At 36.8% G+C, this 18,904-nt stretch overlaps 1 protein-coding gene across 2 annotated transcripts in view; it reads right to left on the bottom strand.

Annotated features, from left to right (window-relative positions):
* The window catches only part of LOC111155184 (5-azacytidine induced 2), a 35,363-nt gene extending 29,809 nt beyond the window's left edge, over positions 1-5,554 (bottom strand). Inside the window, exon 1 of one of the 2 annotated variants that reach the window (XM_022515279.1) lies at positions 4,945-5,554. In XM_022515279.1, the coding sequence (XP_022370987.1) occupies positions 4,945-5,047 (103 nt within the window). In that variant the 5' untranslated portion in view covers positions 5,048-5,554. Of the gene's footprint in view, positions 1-1,882; positions 1,945-4,944 lie in introns of those variants that run through there. The other variant, XM_022515281.1, reaches the window with a different exon arrangement.
* Positions 5,555-18,904: the final 13,350 nt, after the last annotated feature.

Raw genomic sequence — 18,904 nt, 5'->3', positions numbered from 1 at the left:
TGTTGTACACCTGAAACTAATATAACACTTGTGTTAACTATATTTCAATAAATAAATAAAATTCTAATAGAAAACAAAAAAATAGTGACTGCTAGACAGCACTGCAGAACTTCACAAGTCAATATATCTGGGGTGAAAAGGTCAAACTGAATTTTCAATAATCAACCCATGTAATTTTAAGTCCCTCTCTAATTTGAGAGCCACTATTCTACAGAGTTAAGTGGCTACTATGTGATTTATGGAATTCCAATTATAACTAGTATTCTTAAACATTTATGGTCCTGGTTAGTTCTGTATTATCAATTGGTAAACATCAACTAACTTGTGCATGGAGACTGTGTTTTTAATAGTACACTAAATAAATTCATATTCATTGTCTCTCTCATCACAATAGTATAGGAGAATCAGATATATTTATCTATAGGAAATATATCTATATAATCATGCAGTTATTTTATATATTTGGAATTAAATTGTTTCTTCTTAGAGGTTTCTTCTTGTATAAATAAAAGAAAATTAAAAAGAGTTAAGGTGAGGGATGCCTGGATGGTTCAGTCAGTTGAGCGCCCAACTCTTGATTTGGGCTCAGGTCGTGATCTCAGGGTTGAGATCAAGCCCTGGTGAGTCACCACGCTGGTGTGGAGCCTGCTTAAGATTCTCTCTCTCCCTCTGCCCCTCCCCCTCCTCACAATCACCCCTCCCACACTTACATGTGCACTCTCTCTCTTTAAAAACAAAAACAAAAAAACCAGAGTGGGGTTAAGGTGAAAGATGTTGATGTTTATTGCTGAGAACAATGAAATTCCCAAGAATGATTAAAAGGTGTTCTGGTCAGCCAATTCCAATGTGAGGAGGAGATGTTTCTACACTATCAAGCAATGTTCTGGACACCAGATGGGTAGCCTACAAATCAATTCCATTCTGATAGTATCTACCAACATATTCCACAGTTTAAGGGCTTGCTCCCACAAGACTGCCCTCTACTTTGGATACTAACTGTAAGCGTAGGTTGTTACCTGTGCTTCTGACCATACATATACATAGGGTGAGGTCCTGAACAAAGCCACTTCTGTCCTTCTGGAATCTGGGGCCAGCATAATGGCATGTGAAATGTTCTGGAAGCTCTCTGAACCCTCCCTCTTTTGGTTTTTACAAAGGCTTCCTTACATAAAATGATTAAATCATTGACAACTGATTAAAATTTCAGTGCCACCCTCTTGCCCCCACCGCCACCAACCATGGTGGGGCTGAAAGGTTCAACCCTCTAATGATAGGATTGGCTCCCAACCTTAGTTGCTGTCCAAAAGTCACCTTATTAACATAAACCCGGTCTTGGTAGAAAGGAACTTGTTAGAAATAAACAAGACATGCATTTCACCTTCATTGCTCAGTAAAAGATGTTAAGAGACCAAATATTATGACAAAAGATGATCCTATAACTGTTAATCCTCAGGAAATTTCCAAGAGTTTGGAAGGTGTGGGCCAAGAACTGAGGACTAAAGCCAAATATATATGAGAAATACATTTTGGTCATCTAAACGATCAAATACATATTTCTTATGAATCACAATATTGCAATAATGCAAGTGAGAAAGAAGGGCACAATTTGCCAGATAAGGTGGATAGAAAGGAGCAAGAGCTGTTTGTGAGGCTACAGAAGAGACAAAGGAAAAAAAATCTAAACACTTTAAGAATTATTTTAGAAAATCTTAAATTTCAATCTTTAGTACAATCAACATTAAGAGTACCCCGAGTTAAGACATGCTATATACACTGGTTTGTGACATACTAGAAAACACAGAAATATCTTCTTTTCTAGGGAAAAAATATGATTATTCTGTCATATTTCATCTTCATCATATTTACCACATTCATCACTTACCATATGCCAGGCACTAGTGCTTCCAAATGCATCTTCCAACTCCTTAGGTAGGTACTATAATCCTAATTTATAAACAAAGTCTTAGAAAAAAATTAAATATCTTATTTACAGCTATATGAGTAATCGGTAGCAAAGCTGGGATGTAAACCCAGATAAGCTTCCTTCTGAATTTGTGCTCTTAATACAACATTTTAAGAGGCAACAGAATGGACTCAGTTTTTTTCTAATAAGAATCCAGAAAGGAAAAGCTCGGTGGTAGAAACAACCCTCAACAGAGATTCAAAAACCCAGACTCTAGTCTAAAATCTGCCACCTTGATTACTGATTGGTTTACCTCTCAGGATCTAAATTTTCCCACCAATAAAAATGACAAGGTTGAACTTCATTACTAAGATGCTACCCTCCTAAACTGTGAAAGGAAAATTTAATGCAAATATAGAATGGCAACCTAAACAGATAGAAGGAATTCCATTTTTGCCAAAAACGGAATAAATGGTATAGTACAGATCTTACCTCAAATCCATACCAAACTTGGCTAAAAAGTTATCACCACCACCACAGATGAAGAAACTTAAGCTCAAAGAGGTGAGGTTAATTTGCTTAAAATCACACTGGCAGTATATGACAGAGCTAGGGTTGGAATTAAGGACTATTTAGTGGGCTCTTTCCTCTGTTCTACATTTCCTTCTGAACTGAATCTCCTATTGCCATCATCCTCCTACCTCTGAAAAGCTAGAATATCCCTAACCCACTTCATAGGTTTATTCACAATACAGTGGAGCAAGGATTAAATCTTATGGAAGCAAAGAGACCAACACTTAAACTCCTCGTTCTTTTTTGTTTTTTTCTAAGATTTTATTTATTTTTAGAGGGAGAGGGAGGGGCAGAGGGAGAAAATCCCAAGTTGACTCCCCACTGAGCATGGAGCCCAACTCTGGGCTCCATCTCACAACCCTAAGATCATGACCTGAGCCTAAGAAGAGTCAGACGCTCAACTGACTGAGCCACCCTGGCACACACACCCCCCCATATTTTTTGAAGATTTCTTTCTTTTTAGAGAGAGAAAGAGCAGTGGAACACACACGCAAACAGGGAAGAGGCATAGAGTGACGGAGAAACAGAGAATCTCAAGCAGACTCCCACTGACCATGGGGCCCTACCCCAGGCTCAATCTCACAACCTTGAGATCATGACCTGAGCCTAAATTAAAAGTCCAAGACTTAACCAAATAAACCACTTAGGTGCCCCTTCACTCCCTATTTTTAATTAAACAATTGGGGCAGGAATGGCTTAACTAGTTTATAAAGAAGGGATGATCAAGTGCCTTTTTTCATGATACTGTCATTCCGTCTATATACCTCAGAACTCCAATGCCCTATATTTCAGTGAATCACCAAAATGTGCTCAGCAACAGATATACAGTATGAAAAACTCTATTCTAATTTCTATATGTCACTAAACTGCATTAGTCCAAAAATAAGTGTTATGGCTAGGGAATCATACGATTTTTTTCAGGATTAGCGTAGGTATGAAGAACAGCCTATTTCTTTTCAGTCTTTTCATAAAGTAATAAATTTCAATGTAATTGAGCACTTACATTCCCCGTTTAGTGTATTAGTATATTAGTAATTTAGTATTAGCAATGGTTACTCTCTGGTAGCCATTAAGACAACCGTACCTTAATCCAGAATATAAAAACAAGGAAAAAAAAATCACTTTGGCTCTGTTCGTGGATTATGAAAAACGTCATCACATTTCGTTCAATAAACAAAAATGCTCAGTGTTGGTAATTAATATTTACCGAGTGTTTATGGTCTGTCAGGCAGCTTTTAGGGGAGCCATCTCATTTGTTCCTCATAACAATTGGTTAAATCTAAGACCTCTGATGTGGGCAAGAATTTCCTGTTATCACAGGTGGACTAAAAGAAAGGCAAAGGTTGAAAAGTGAAGCCAGGAACATAAACCAGCCAGCTGACTACAGCTAGGGAAACTTAGAAACTATGTACTGGTGCCTTGGAGAGTTAGGCATTACTCTCATTTCAAGAGACTGGGAAAATGGCGAAGAGATTTAGTCTCCTACCCAGTGTCAAGTGATTAAGTGGAAAATTCAACACTCAGATCTGAGTTAATGTTCTGACTTAATCCAGTGCATTTCCCATTACACTATATTCTCTAATACTAAACCCCTATATTTGTATATCTCCTCCCATTTTATAAACAATATGGCGTTAAAATTTTCTAAAGACCCTGTGAGTGATTATCATTCCTAATTTACAGATGAAGTAGGGAGTGATCACAACAGGTTGGGAAATCAGATATGGCATGTTTAAAGAACCAGAATTTAAATTATGCCGTTGAAATCTTAAGTAATCCAATTCAAAATTCTATAGTAGGAAAAAAAAATGTCTCCTATGTTTAAGAGGCACAGGTCAATTTCAGTCTAATACGTCACTGTCTTCGATCACCTTAGCAGATCTCCAACAACACATGCTGGAGCAGTTTATATTCCAACTTGTATTACAGTTTCAGCGAATATTTTATCTCACTTACGAGTATGTGAGTTTCTTGTCTGTACGGACGAGAGTCAACCTACCGTGCATGTATGTAGGAGTCACTCTACAAATGATCAAAAATCATACCAAACGTACAGGTTAGACACTGCAGAAACGAATATCTACTGTTAGCCTCGATAACCGACAGGGTGGGCGGGCGGGGTGATGACCACTGCCTCAGGCAGTGCCGTCCTAGCCACACGTCCCTCTTTCGTTTTCGATATAAATGCAATCTCAATGAATGAAATACAACTAATGGCGCCCTAGTAATTCAGAGTAAGGAAAGAAAATAAGCAATAGAGACAAAGTGAAAAACCAAGTAGGGCCTGGAACAGCTAACGTGAAAAGGTGACAGGGCGAAGGGATGCCCAGGCGCGGGCGGCTCCCTAGTCAAAAGGAGGGCGCACGGGCTTGTGAAGAAAATGACGTGTCTTTTCGAACCAGCAATGGCAGCGGAGGTTGGTCCTGGCACCGCCCGCGCCCCTAGCCCGGCTGAAGCGAGTCACTCACCCCGAAGACAGGTTACGTAGGGCCGCCCCCTGGGCCGCCGAGTTTCGATTCCCCAGTGTTTGGAAACGGACGGAAAACAAACCGGGTCGCCAGGGGTCACCATGGGCTTCCGGTTTCCTCGAAGGCACCGCCGCTTCCCCAGAGAAGGCAGCCGCTCCGGGAACGCCGCGGAGGAATTCCCATTTCTTTAGCCTCGGCTGCGCCGCAAGCGGCGCAGCCGGGCCCGTAGTCTAGGGCTCCGGAGGTTCTGGAAGGAGAGACAAGCCGAAGCAGGAATTGCCGAACTGCTGCTGGAGAAGGCCCGTTACCCAGCAACACGCGCGCGAGAACTAGGCTCGCCGGCGTCCGCCTCGTCAGCGTCCGCACCGGCTGATGGCCCTGTCGCGTTCCGAGGGAGGGAAGCGCTGTCGAGGGGGGCTGGAAGGAAGGACGAGTAATGAACCGCCGGAAGTGCGGCTTCCGCCGTCCTCAGGCTGGGCTCCCAAGCCACAAGAGGAAACCGGAACTCGGTCCGCAGGGAGCTGAGAGGGCGTTCTCGAAGCCGGGGCTTTGAAGGGTGGGGAAAGGGGAAGGTGGGCGCGGCGTACTACGTCTCCCGTGAGTCTCCGCGGCGGGGCGGGGCCGCGTCGACGCGAGATGGCGGAGGCGGAGCTGGAGTTGGGTGAGCGCATTACTGGCCTCTGTGGCGGTTGGATTGCTGGCTTGTTTTTTGGCCTTCTTCCAGCGCGTTCTTTTCTTTCGGCGTCCGCTTGGGGGTCCCCGAGCGTCGGTGGTGTATGTTGGATCCGCTCAGTGTTTATATCGCTGTCGGCTCGCTGTGGCCGGGAGCTGGGAAACTGACGCCTTCGGGGCTGACGGAAGGAAGCTGTTAAAGCTTCCCACCTCCGTTTCCCGGGCGCTGCTGTAAACTTCAGGCCAGCATTTGAAACACAAGCTCGGCGAATTACTCAGGGCCGCATAGTTATTCGGCACAGTGCTCTTTAAAAACAAAAACAAAAACAAACCTACGTAACTGAATTTAGGGCAAAGCTTTGGGATTTGCGGATGGTACCCGGCGGCCCTAGATTTTCTACCGCCTTTAGTAATTTCTAGATGATAGGCCTGAGCTGTGAAGTCACAAGTAGTTGAACTCGTCACTGTCTCTGGAGGTCGCAGCCACGTGAAACCCCTCAAGCTCTAGGGCTGTTTCTGATTTAAAAAAATAAACGAGAAAACGGTAATTGTTGGCAACTTATCCTCATTTACTGCCAGTTAGCAAAAAAGACCCCCCTCGCCACCCTCTTACATAGTGTTTTGTCAACTAAGGCTTGAATATTGTTTAAATAAGTGTTCTCTTGGGAGGTGTTTTTACATCACGTTTTAATTCATCAGCCCACCTGTTAGCTCTGATCAAACAATGGATTCGACTCAAGGATTAACTTTAAAATACGTTTTTGTTGTTAATCTTCTCTTTTTGGTTTAAGTGAAAGTTCACGGTTGTTATGAACAAAGACCACACGCAACTTAAAGTTATATCATGTTTTTTTTTTTAATCTAAATAATAGTTTGCTTTAATTTATCCGGCTGCGGCATAGAAGAGAGCACTGTTTTTAATGTTTTAGACGTGAATCATTTATTTTTTGATTGCCTTGGTAATGCACTTTGATAATTTAAAAAGCAGACCACTAAATTAAGGATGTTTTGGCTGGTAGAGTTTTGAGGAATGTTTACCAAGTCGGCGGAGGCACCCGAAATCATCAGAAATAAAATGATAGTCTGGTTTCTAATTTGTAGATATGAAAATGCTTTCTATTTTTCAACTTTGACAATTTAGAATACTTTGAGACTTGTCAAAAACGAAGGGAAATTCATTTTTATCTTTTCCCTCTAAGAAACTGACAGCCCATTATTTTAGTTTTCTGATGAAAAACTAAACACCTCCTTACTATCATTATGAAGAAGTTTATTAACAAAATTATTTTGTTAAAATTATTTTCTCCCACCTCATCACAAACACACACACACACACACACACACACACACCCAAGGGGGGAAAAAACACATAGACAAAAAGATGTGAACTACTTAAAAGTCGTGACTTGATAAACTGTGTATATCCAAATCTGTGTATATCCTGAAGCAACAGGCTTCAAACAGGGCAACACATATTCCTAACCCTTAACCTTAGAAGATACATGGAGGATTTCCATACATATCCCTACATAAAGGATAGTTTGAAGGTACTAATTCTCAGGTTGTTCCCTTGCATGTTTTCTTCCCTAAAATTGATCTACGTCAGAGTGTGCTGAATCAGATACCTTTTCCCTTCCTCTTTGGTATTTGTCCCTCTTCTACTCTAATATAAAGCGATACTTTTTTTTTTTTTAAGATTTTATTTATTTGCCAGAGAGAGTAAGCGAGTACACACAAGCAGGCAGAGAGGCAGGCAGAGAAGCAGGTTCCCTGTTGAGCAAGGACCCCGAAGCGGGACTCGATCCCATGACCCTGGGATCATGACCTGAGCCAAAGGCATCGGCTTAACCCACTGAGCCACCCAGGTGTCCCTAAAGCAATACTTTTAATCTGACCTAAATCTGTTTAGAAAGTGAGTGATTCTAATGACTGGGTAATTGATTCCTTTGTAAGAATGGCAATTGCCAAAGGCCTTCAGAAATATTGCAGAACTTAATTGAGTTGTCAGCTGACTACTAAAAAATATTTTTTGATACATACCTCTATGTGATTTTTGGTACATGGTTTAGTAGTTCAAAAGGATTGTTACAACCAGAAATCCTTCTACTCCCAAATACTTGGAATGGAGGAATACAAAGTAAAAGAAAAACTTTACCTGTTTCTTTCTAGCAATGAGTAGTATTCATCCTGGATATAGGATTTAAATGGGTGTTAGAGAAGGCCCTACCTATTTCTTTATGAGATTCATTTCTAATAAAAGCTGATTTGATATTTTCAAATGATCATAATTTGTATTATGTTTGTTACTTGATCAGTAGTAGTCTAGTAATTTAATGATAATACAATACTAAGGAAAATTTTTAGAACTTATGTTCTCAGGAATTTAAAAATCTTTTTGTTGTTAGAGGGAAATGTGATAGGATGGTCAGCTTAAAATATTTTCAAACACTAAAATGTTAGGAGAAACGTATGTAGGAGGATAATAAATATGAGATAAAAATATGAATATATTTATAATACGAATTCATATATGAGATAAAAATGTGAATTCAAGGAGAAAAGGAATGATAAGTCAAGTTCCCAACTGTGAAGGGAGAGCTTGTTCATGAGCTTTTCAACAGAATGAATAATAATAGATATAAATTAGTATGGCATTTACATTTGATTTATAAAAGAGAGAGATGCTACTGTCTGTAGGAACTAGCCTTGTTCTGGATGTACAGTCTGTGCTTCATAATAACTTTGACTTGAAATACTTTGTATTCAGTCAGAACTAGCTTCTGCCAGAGCTTTCGTTTTTTTTTTTTTTTTAATAAAACTTGAGTGTCATAATTGTATGCATTATATGTAACTAAGTGCAGTGATTTTCTTTTGGAAACATGAAGGTGAAAAAAAATTTGATAGCCCTGAAAAGCCCTAAAGTAGGAAGAAGAAATATGAGGACAGCTAACAGAACAGCAACAGAGAGCCCAGAATAGGGTTGGTATGTTGTACAGAGAAAGAAAAAAAGATCCAGTGGAGGGAATCCTATATTCTTATTAAATTAAGTAAGAACAACCCTCCTCTGAGGCTTGAAAGTTGTACTCTTGCTGTTTGGGATAATAATTCATAATTTATTAATTAGCAAATATTTATTTAGCACCTACCATGTACTAGACATTGTTTTAGGCCCTGAGATGAAACAGGCAAATGTCTTTTTGATGTATAAGGAAATAAAATCTATCACGGGAAATCAGTCACATAGACGAAGACCTATGTGAAATTTAACAACATGACAAGCAATTCCCTCCCATTGATTTTTTTTTTATAACAATTTGTATATGTGCCTATGAAAACTTATTTTCTTATTTAAAATGGAAAGAGAAGAAATAATTCGGAGATTTCTGCATGTTCACTGTAAAAACCAAGAAGACAAAGTCAGTTTGTTAGAGGAAAGATAGTTTATAAAGCTACCAAATAAACAACAAAAGGATGACATTAAGCTTCTATAAGATCTGTAGAAAGAAATTAAGCTGGATTTTTAAAAATAGAATATGTAGCAAAGAATAGGGAAAATTTCCAAGCCCATTGCACAACTCACACTATATAAAAGTGAAATTGTTGAATTTATAACAGTTGCAAAGTTAAAGACATAAGTTTTTAGCGTAGATTTTTTTTCTTTTTTAAGATTAAGGCTTTAATTTCTTAGAGCCGTTTAAGATTCATGGCAAAATTGAAGGAAAGATATAGAGATTTCCCATAAAACCCCTACCCCCACACATACGCAGTCACTTCCATTGTCAGTATCCCCCATCAGAGGTATAATTGTTACAATTGATAAACTTGCATTGACACATCATAATCAGCTGCAGTCCATAGTTGGCGTAGGAGGTGCCTCCTTAGCGCAGTAGGCAGCGTGTCAGTCTCATAGTTGGCGTAGGGTTCACTCTTGGCATTGTGCATTCTAAGGGTTTGGACAAATGTATCCATCATTATGGTTTTGTATAGGGTATTTTCATTACCCTAAAACCTACTATTGATTTTTAAATTGTCTATGTATGGATAGTTGATTCTTAAAAGTACAAAAAAAGATTTTTTTTTATTTTTTTATAAACATATAATGTATTATTAGCCCCAGGGGTACAGGTCTGTGAATCGCCAGGTTTACACACTTCATAGCACTCACCATAGCACATACCCTCCCCAATGTCCATAACCCCACCACCCTCTCCCTAACCCCCTCCCACCAGTCCCCCTCAGTTTGTTTTGTGACATTAAGGTCTCTTATGGTTTGAAAAGATGGGTTTTCAGTCACTGATATTATATCATTATTTTGACATTCTACTAGTGTTCCCTAGTAGAAATCAAAGCTGTTTTGTTCCCTCTGTGCTCAGAATAAAAAAAAATTTTGATCATCATAAACTAATATCAAAATTCTTAATTGTTCTTCTAAATCTTCATAATGAATTGCATTGCTATGTGTATGTTATTGGTAGGAGTGTTTTAAAAAAAGTTCTTTATCCTATCCTACCAGTACTTTTTCTAGAATAATTCAAATTTTCAATTTGAAGAGGTGTTTCTTTTGTTTCTGTGACAGGACAGTTTGATATATTTATTATCTTAAGTGAACTAATAGGTTTCAAATAACTTTGTTAGATAATATAGAAGTTTAAAGATCAGAGATAAGACAGAACTAGAACTACTTGGAAATACTTAACTATACATTGAAAAAAATCATTGATATTTTGAGCTTAGTGACTAAAGTGATTGCTCAAAACTAAGAGTTTTAAAAGCCAGACTATCCTCTTATTGTCTTTCAGTTTTGATTTTTAGTTCTGTTTAGATGACAAGGAAATGAAATAACTACATCTACACCAAATCTTGTGTTTTAACTTGGGAATCTATTAGCAGCAGAAATACAGTTTAAATTATCAATAACATTTATATTCATGAAAAACAGTTATTTTTTGACATTGAGTATGTAATTCACTAAGAGTATATCATTCACTAAGTGGGGATATTTAATGTTTTGGTCAATATTTGTTGTAAAAGTTATGAAACATAGGCCAAAGAGTCTCAAGAGAATGAAAAAAAACCTTTTTTTGTCTGTGTAGCTAGGCAGAGGACAATTACAGTTTTCCAGATAAAGCAAACTCGCTTAAAAAAATATGCATGTGAAAAAAATATATGCATGTGGAGATCTTTGGGGGGAAATAATGGCTTGGGTTGAGGAAAAGTGGAAGAGGCCTGAGGAAAAATTTTATTCATCTTGATATTAAATGAATCAGCATACTATTCCATAATCCTTGTTCTCTAAAAATAAAGCAACAAAAATCTTTAAAAGATTATAAATATCTTTCATCTTTACAGAAACTGTGAGACAAGTTTATTCACTTTTTTCAGAAGAGAAATGTAGAGCAATAAGGAAATTGTCAACTATAAAATGTAGCATTAGGCATATTTATATGATGTGTCTATGAAATGTTCCTTTAGTTAAGAGTTTAGAGTATGCTTTTACCCTACATGACCTAGATTATGTCAGTCTCACTTCTCCTTTTTGCTGAAAAAATAATAGAAATTTTAAATATTGATAATACATAATATTAATAATTGTGGTCACTTCTAATGATATCTTAATAAAAAGTTTCAGAAAAATAGATTTGAATGACATTCATTTTATTGCTTTGAATACTGGAGGATGATATATTAAAAACCAAACATCTCAGTATTACGTTAAATGTACACAGACTGCTCAAAGACTGTCATGTTGGATTAAGAAAAAAAATGTGCTGATAATAAAAGATCTGTGGAAAATAGCAAAGGATACAAAAATATCGATCTTGAATAAACTAAGCTGAAGTAGAAAATAGCCTGATATAAAATAAAATATTACCATGAGACATAGCAGATTTTCAGAAAAAAAAGTATTAATTCCACCAGAAGATTAAAAAAAATTCTTCATCTAATAAAACAGCTTCACAGTATATGAACTAAGAGATAAACACACACTACTAGAAGATTTGAACTTCCCTCCTTCACTAACTGATAGAATGAAAAAAAAACATAATAGATGATTGGAATTAGAATTATTAACATCACACCGCCTAGGATGGCTATCCTCAGAAATAAAAAGCAAATGGAAGATATTTATGTTAACATTAATATGGAATCTCAAGGGAATCCCTGAATCCAAAACAGTCTTGAGAAAGTGGAACAAACTGGAGGTTTCACATTTGCTAAATTTAAAACATGTTACAGAACAACACAATCAAAACAGTATGTCATTGACATAAAGATATACATATAAATCAGTGGAATAGAGAGCCTCCTCAAAACCTTCATACAAGTGGTCAAATGATTTTCAGCAAAGAAGCCAAGACCATTCAACGGAAAAGGGCAGTTTTTTCAACCAATGGTATTGGTTTTGGGAAAACTGAGTATCCACATGCAAAACAATGAAGTTGGACCCTTACCTACCATATACAAAAATTAAGTAAAAATTGATCAAAGCCTTAAATTTTAAGAGCTAACACTATAACATTCTTAGAAGAAAAATAGGGGAAAGCATCATGGCATTAGATTTGGCAGTGAGTTTTTGGACATGGTAACAAAAGCACAGGCAAAACAAAAGAAAAAATAGGTAAGTGAAGGTCTCTAAACCAATCACTAATAAAATACAAAGAATCCTCTAGTGACTGCAATCTTGGAAAAATACTGTGATCTTTACTTTAAATTTCATTAGACATATCTAAAATAACATGACTGAGGAGTAAAGAACAGCTTCAAAACTAAATCATGCCTATGCTTAAATGTATAACATAAGTGACGTGTGAAAATGTTCACATGTGTTCACATGTGTTGGTAACAAAGCGTTCACATGTGTTGGTAAGAAAGCAAATTGTTCCGGATTACAGCCCAATTTATTTATGTTTTTTCCTTCCATTACAATTACAGTTAAAAAATAAAAAAGAAAATATACACATAACAGAAAAGGAAAGAGGGAGTCATCAGTGGATAAAAGATTACAACAAATATTCTGAAAGAAACTAGGTATGAACATTTCAAAAGAAATAGAGCCCAGGAAGTTTCAGCACAGAATATGTTAGAGAGGCTTCACAGTGGAGCTGGGAATCAATCTTCCTAGAAAGATGATGGCAAGGCTATGAAGGCCCTAAATGTAAGATGGAGAATGAATAGATGGAGGAAGATTTTTGGAAGTCTTTTATGAAACTAATGTGCCTCCTTGTCTTCTTCATTTCATCATGCAGAAAGACAGGCAATCCAGGGTTTCTTCTAAGGCCAGAAGAACAAAGGACCCACCTACTCTAAAGAAACTGAAAATTGGACAAACTGGGAAAAAGCTTTAGATTGTTTCTCTCCAGGGTAAGAATCCCAACTTATTCCTATTCTCAGTGTGTCATGTTTACTTTGCAAATTTAGATGGGATATGTTGAAGAAGCATGTTCTCAGTTTTACATTATGCAATTTAAAATTACTTCTGTTGGGGCTCCTGGGTGGCTCAGTGGGTTAAGCCGCTGCCTTCGGCTCGGGTCATGATCCTGATCAGGGTCCTGGGATCGAGCCCCGCATCGGGCTCTCTGCTCAGCAGGGAGCCTGCTTCCCTCTCTCTCTTTCTCTGCCAGCCTCTCTTTCTACTTGTGATCTCTCTCTGTCAAATAAATAAATAAAATCTTAAAAAAATAAAATAAAATAAAATAAAATTACTTCTGTTTTCACATTCTCATTTTAAAACTCTTGATTGATTTTCTCAATACTTGTTTAGTGATTCTTGAAACAATAATTATGTAGTTACTCACTAGCACCCAGTGTAAGAAAGTCATCACGCTTTATTAGAATTATGACACTTATTTCTAAAATGAGGAACACAAATGACAATGTATAAATCATTTCGAATGACAAGTTGAAATTCTCTAATTAGACTAGCTTGAGAGTCAATTCTTGTGCTTTGCGATTTGAGGGAAGTGGTGAACTTAATTGAAGATTGTTCTTTCAGGTTAGTGGAACAAAATTTTACGCTTAAGCAGATCAACTATATGACTTCTGTGCAAATAGCTTAGAGAAAAGTTGGTTGAGAATAAGCACACGTAGGGAGAAATAACCAAGCCCATCTGAAATCAGTGCTCTCTTTGCTCAACCTACAGATATAATTCTAATCCATTTATAGCACTATTATACTTGGTACATTATCTGAAGAACTTAATTGTGATTATCCTTGTTAGGTCTGTTATTTTATGCTGACAAGTCTCACTATACTGAATAAACTGAGATACTTATAACCAATATAGCATATTAAAGCATATACATCAATTACTAAGATTTGAAGTTAGCATTTAGCACAATTTATCAGATCTCTAATTATTTGTTAACTGTTCCCTTAAAAAATTTAAAGCTGAAGAATATAGTTGCTACAAAAGATACCAGTTTTTAATTCTGCCAGAAGCTCTTTCTTTGCCTTCAACTTTAATTTCTGATTTGGGATGAAATTCATTAGTTATCTTCATTATTAAAACAAAAGAAAAAGGAAAGAGAATATCTGTTAAGCATCTTGGAGCATTTATTCAGCCAGAATCTATCCAGAAGTATCTGCATAAAGTAGTCCATGAATGATAAAGCTAAATTACAATTTTGCATAAATAATAGGCCCTTAATAAATTTCTGTTGAATCATTAAGTACAATCTAAGGTTGACAAATAGGCACAAATTAGGTAAATGAATGAACAGCAAATGTTAAACTTAACTTCACAGAGAAGATTAAGGATAAAATGCATTTTAACTTTTAGAAGCAGGGGCACCTGGGTGGTTTAGTCAGTTAAGTGTCTAACTCTTGATTTAGGCTCAGGGTCCTGAGATCCAGCCCTACATGAGGCTCTGTGCTGGTGGGTGGAGCCTACTTAAGATTCTTTCCCTCTGTGACCACCACTCATTGGGTGCTTTTGTGCATTCTCTCTCTCAAAAAGATAAACGAATAAAACTGCTTTAAAGTTTAGAAGTAAACCAAATTCGTTGTTAATAAGCATCTGAGAAAAATCCTTAAGGAAAGATGAAATAATTGGAGTACACTCATTCCACTTTGGTTTCTGCATGTTTTAATATTCTGTCCAACTACAAATAGAACTTACTTAAAAGCAGTGTAGAAAAGGAATCAGACATTTATTATATATCTTTAGTGTGTCAGATACTGAAATGGGTTGTTTTATATGCTGTTTCATTTTATCACTGAAACCATCCTATGAATTGAGTATTATTGTGATCAACATGTTCAGATGATAAAATGATATTCAGACCATTTAACTGACTTGCCTTAATTTAAAAATCTCAGGAAATGGAGCCAGAATTTAAAACCAAGAGCTATAGACGATGATATTCAGTTGATACACACAGTCATTCTGGTTGTTAAGTATTTTGAATAACAACTGCCTGGGCCAGTCTTAATTCTGAAGTTGATATTATTTCCATTATTTTATAATACTCTAAATATTCAGTGCTTTTCTTTGATAGGAACTTTTTTAGATGCTGGGATACAGTGGTTAACAAGATAGATACAAACCTTGCCCGAAGTGGACTTTCATTAGCTTGTAGAGGATTTCATCAAACAAATTGCAATACAATGTGTTAGGAGGTATGTAAAGGAGTAGAGAGTCCTAGGGGCCCAGGATAGGAACTTTGACCCCTACTTACCATTTTTTAGATTGGTTTAGACATCACCTAAACCTGGCCTAACACCTTCTACCTAAAGCCTTAGCGTGCCACATCTGCTTCCATAGCATTCTCCATTTGTCTCCTAATGCTTAATGCTTAACATTTCTTCAGGAGAGGGATTTTGTCTTTGCCTAACCATTATGTCTGGCTCACAGCAAACCCTCAAGAACTACTTCAGAACCCAAAACAACAAAAAAATAGAGTCAGCGTTTAAAACTGCAGCAAATATGCAAGAGAGCAGTTTTAGATAAGATTTGATGAGAAGTGATGGAGATTTCCTTGTAAAGTAGGAGGCAAGTTTATCTTTTGAGAAGGAGGAAGATGGTATAGGATTTATTTATAAAGGTTTAGAACAATAACTGTGCAGATGCCAGAGGAAAGGGAAAGAATAAAAAGGATAGCCTTGAAGATGTGCTAACAGCTCCTCTGAGGTTGGAATCTTTGAATATGTTGTGATACCGATAAGCATGACTACATAATTTCCTATAAGAATCAGCAGCTCAGATGCAAGAAATCAGAGATCAAGCCTATGTTTGATAGGAATGCTCTTGGCCTCAAGTAGTTGAAAAGATAAATAGTAGTTTGAACATGTAGGGGTTAATTTTGTCACATATCCAGAAGAACAGAAATATAGAATGATGATAAGATTCCTAAAGTTAAGAACAAAAAACTTAACTCCTCAGGATGTTACTATGAGTTCTTCTCTGCATATCAATTGGGAGTGGTTTTTCTTTTGTTTTTTTCTAAAATCTTATTTTGTACAATAAATATTTTTTAATTAAAATAAAAGTTCAGAAGGAAAATATCTCTCTGTGTCCAAAACATTTTTTGGTTCATGCTGAATGTTATTAGCACCAGACAACACTTGAACATCATTAAGGAATCCAGGACTATTTGTTGTGCAAGTAATATATCAAGAGGTTTCTTAAAAAGTGGCTTCTAGTTCTGGGGTGATGGGGAAAGGCAAATTATGGTTGATGAGGCCTAATCTTCTACCAAGACTATTAAGTAAGTGAAGCTTATGTTTTTATACCAGATTCCTTCTCTTCAGCCATTTGTAGAATGTTTGTCATAACTTACTCTGCTCACAGTACCTTCCATCTTGCTCTTTTCTTGCATTTCTGTCCTCCTATTTCACAGAATGAAAAAAAAAAAAAAAAACCCAGAAACCCAGTTGGCTAAAATTGTTTTCTCCATTTCCTTCATAATTTTACTTTAGCATGCTCCAATGAGGTTTTTATCTCTGCCTCTAACTTATTGTTGTTCATTGATCATCGATGACTGCCATGTTTAAATCCAGTGTGAATTTCTCTGTTCCTCTTACTCAGATAAGCAATATCTAATATAATCAACTGCTCTGTCTCTCTGGAAACATAAAATCACCAACTTTGATCCAGTTACTTAGGCTGAAAGCTTAATAGTGTTGATCACTACCTTTCCCTTATTCCCTACACAAAATACATCCATGAGTTCTACCTATTTCACCTCCAGAACATACGGAATCAGTCCCCTTTTCTTAGTGCCTGATTTCTACCCAAGACCAAAACATTATCTCTTTTCTCAAATCTATTTTTTACTATAATATAATAAATTTTGAAAATATATACTTTGTTGAATTTTACCATTCATACAAAAAAAGTGTGAAAGTTGTAGATGAACTCACAAATTATCCCAAAGTAAGTGTACGTGTATAACCACATGTAAGGTATTAGTCAATCTCTTCTTCTCACTCATTATCTGTCACAATTATTAGGACATTTGAAGAACATTACCTGCCCCAGAGAAGCTATCTCATGGCCACTCTCAATCATTAGACCCCTTTGATCCAAAACTAACTACTATCTTAACTTTTAACTTTTAATTTGTTCCACTTTTTTAAAAACTATTTAAATGGAATCAAGGAGTGCCTGGGTGGCTCAGGCGTTAAGCATCTGCCTTCTACTCAGGTCCTGAGATAGAGCCCTTCATCATGCTCCCTGTTCAGCAAGAAGCCTGTCTCTCCCTCTCCCACTCCCCCTGCTTGTGTTCCCTCTCTCACTGTGTGTGTCTCTGTTAAACAAATAAAATTTTTTTAAAAATAGATAAATAAAAATAAATAGAATCAAATAATATGTATTTTTAAAATCAGGCTTCTTTTGGTATGTTTCTGAGATTCACTCAGTTTTGTGTAGCAGAAGTTTGTTCATTTTTTTGCTGTATATTATTATAAAATGTGAGTACACCATATTTCACTTTCCTGTTCTGCAGCTTATAGATTCTTGAGTTTCTAGTTTTTGGCTATAAATTTTGAACATATCTTGAACTTACCTATTGAGATAGGTAGATACAGATATTAGATATAGATATTTGTGTCATATATATACCCAGAAGTACATATGTTCAAATTTAGTAGATAGTGAAGAGTAAATTGCCAGTGGACATACCAGTTGGCAACCCAGCCAGCGGTGTATGAAAGTTCAAGTTCATTTGTATCCTTGCTAACACTTGGCATTGTCAATCCTTTTAACATTGACTTTGCTGGTAAGTTTGCAGTGGTATCTCGTTGTACTTTTAATTTGCATTTCCTTTATGACTCTTAAGTTGAGGACCTTTCATATTTATTGGTCATATGGATTAACTCTTTTGTGAAGTACCTATTTAAGTCTCTTGGCTGTTTTTCTATTAGGTTTTCTGCCTTTTTTCTAATTGATACTAGATCTGTACCAGAAATCCTGCCTGCACTTACTCCCTGTCATATTGGTCTCATTTTTATCCTTCACATAGGCTCAGATTTTCTTCTTTTCAAGGAACTTTATGGGCTGTGTCTTCAGTTTTCAGGTTTCAGGTCAAATGTCATCTTTCATGTAAACCTTCCTTGACCATCTCCTCATCTCCCCCAAAGTGTGTATCATTCTCTTATATCATCCTGTTTTTTTTTTCCCTTAAACATTTTCCCTTAAGCATCCATCAACATGTGAAATTTTATCTTGTTTATTTATTGGTTTGCTTATATATACTGTCCACTTCCCTTCTTACTAGAATGTTAACTCATGCTTATGTCTGGTTTTATTCACTGCTATTTCCCTAGCACCTGGAACTTTTGTGTGACATGTGAGAGGTTTGAAGTAAGTATCTGTGAAAAAAATAGAATGAGGACACTTGGATGGCTCAGTCATATGAGCATCCGACTCTTGATTTTGGCTCAGGTCATGATCTCTGGGTATGCTCCATGCTCAGTGGGGTGTCTGCTTGGGATTCTCTCTCCCTCTCTCTCAGCACACCCCCAACTCGCACTCTTACTCTCTCTTCCAAATAAATAAATAAGCCTTTTTAAAAAAAAAGAATGACTGAGTGAATCAAGGAACAAATTAATGCCAAATTTGAGATACTGTTCATACTGATACATTTACAGAGGGGTACATATCATTTTTTTCCCAAAGAGTATATATTTTTGTAGGTGAAAGGAATTTTTTGAACTAGGATCATTGCCTGATATTTCTTTTTTTTTTCTTTTTTTTTTTTTTTAAGATTTTATTTATTTGTCAGAGAGAGAGAGAGGGAGAGAGAGCAAGCACAGGCAGACAGAATGGCAGGCAGAGGCAGAGGGAGA

The sequence above is a fragment of the Enhydra lutris genome, unplaced genomic scaffold (genome assembly GCF_002288905.1).
Source record: "Enhydra lutris kenyoni isolate GAN:26980312 unplaced genomic scaffold, ASM228890v2 scaffoldscaffold39, whole genome shotgun sequence".
Lineage (NCBI taxonomy): Eukaryota > Metazoa > Chordata > Mammalia > Carnivora > Mustelidae > Enhydra > Enhydra lutris.
Note: the sequence above shows the minus strand (reverse complement) of the source record. Positions and strands in the feature narration are given on the sequence as shown.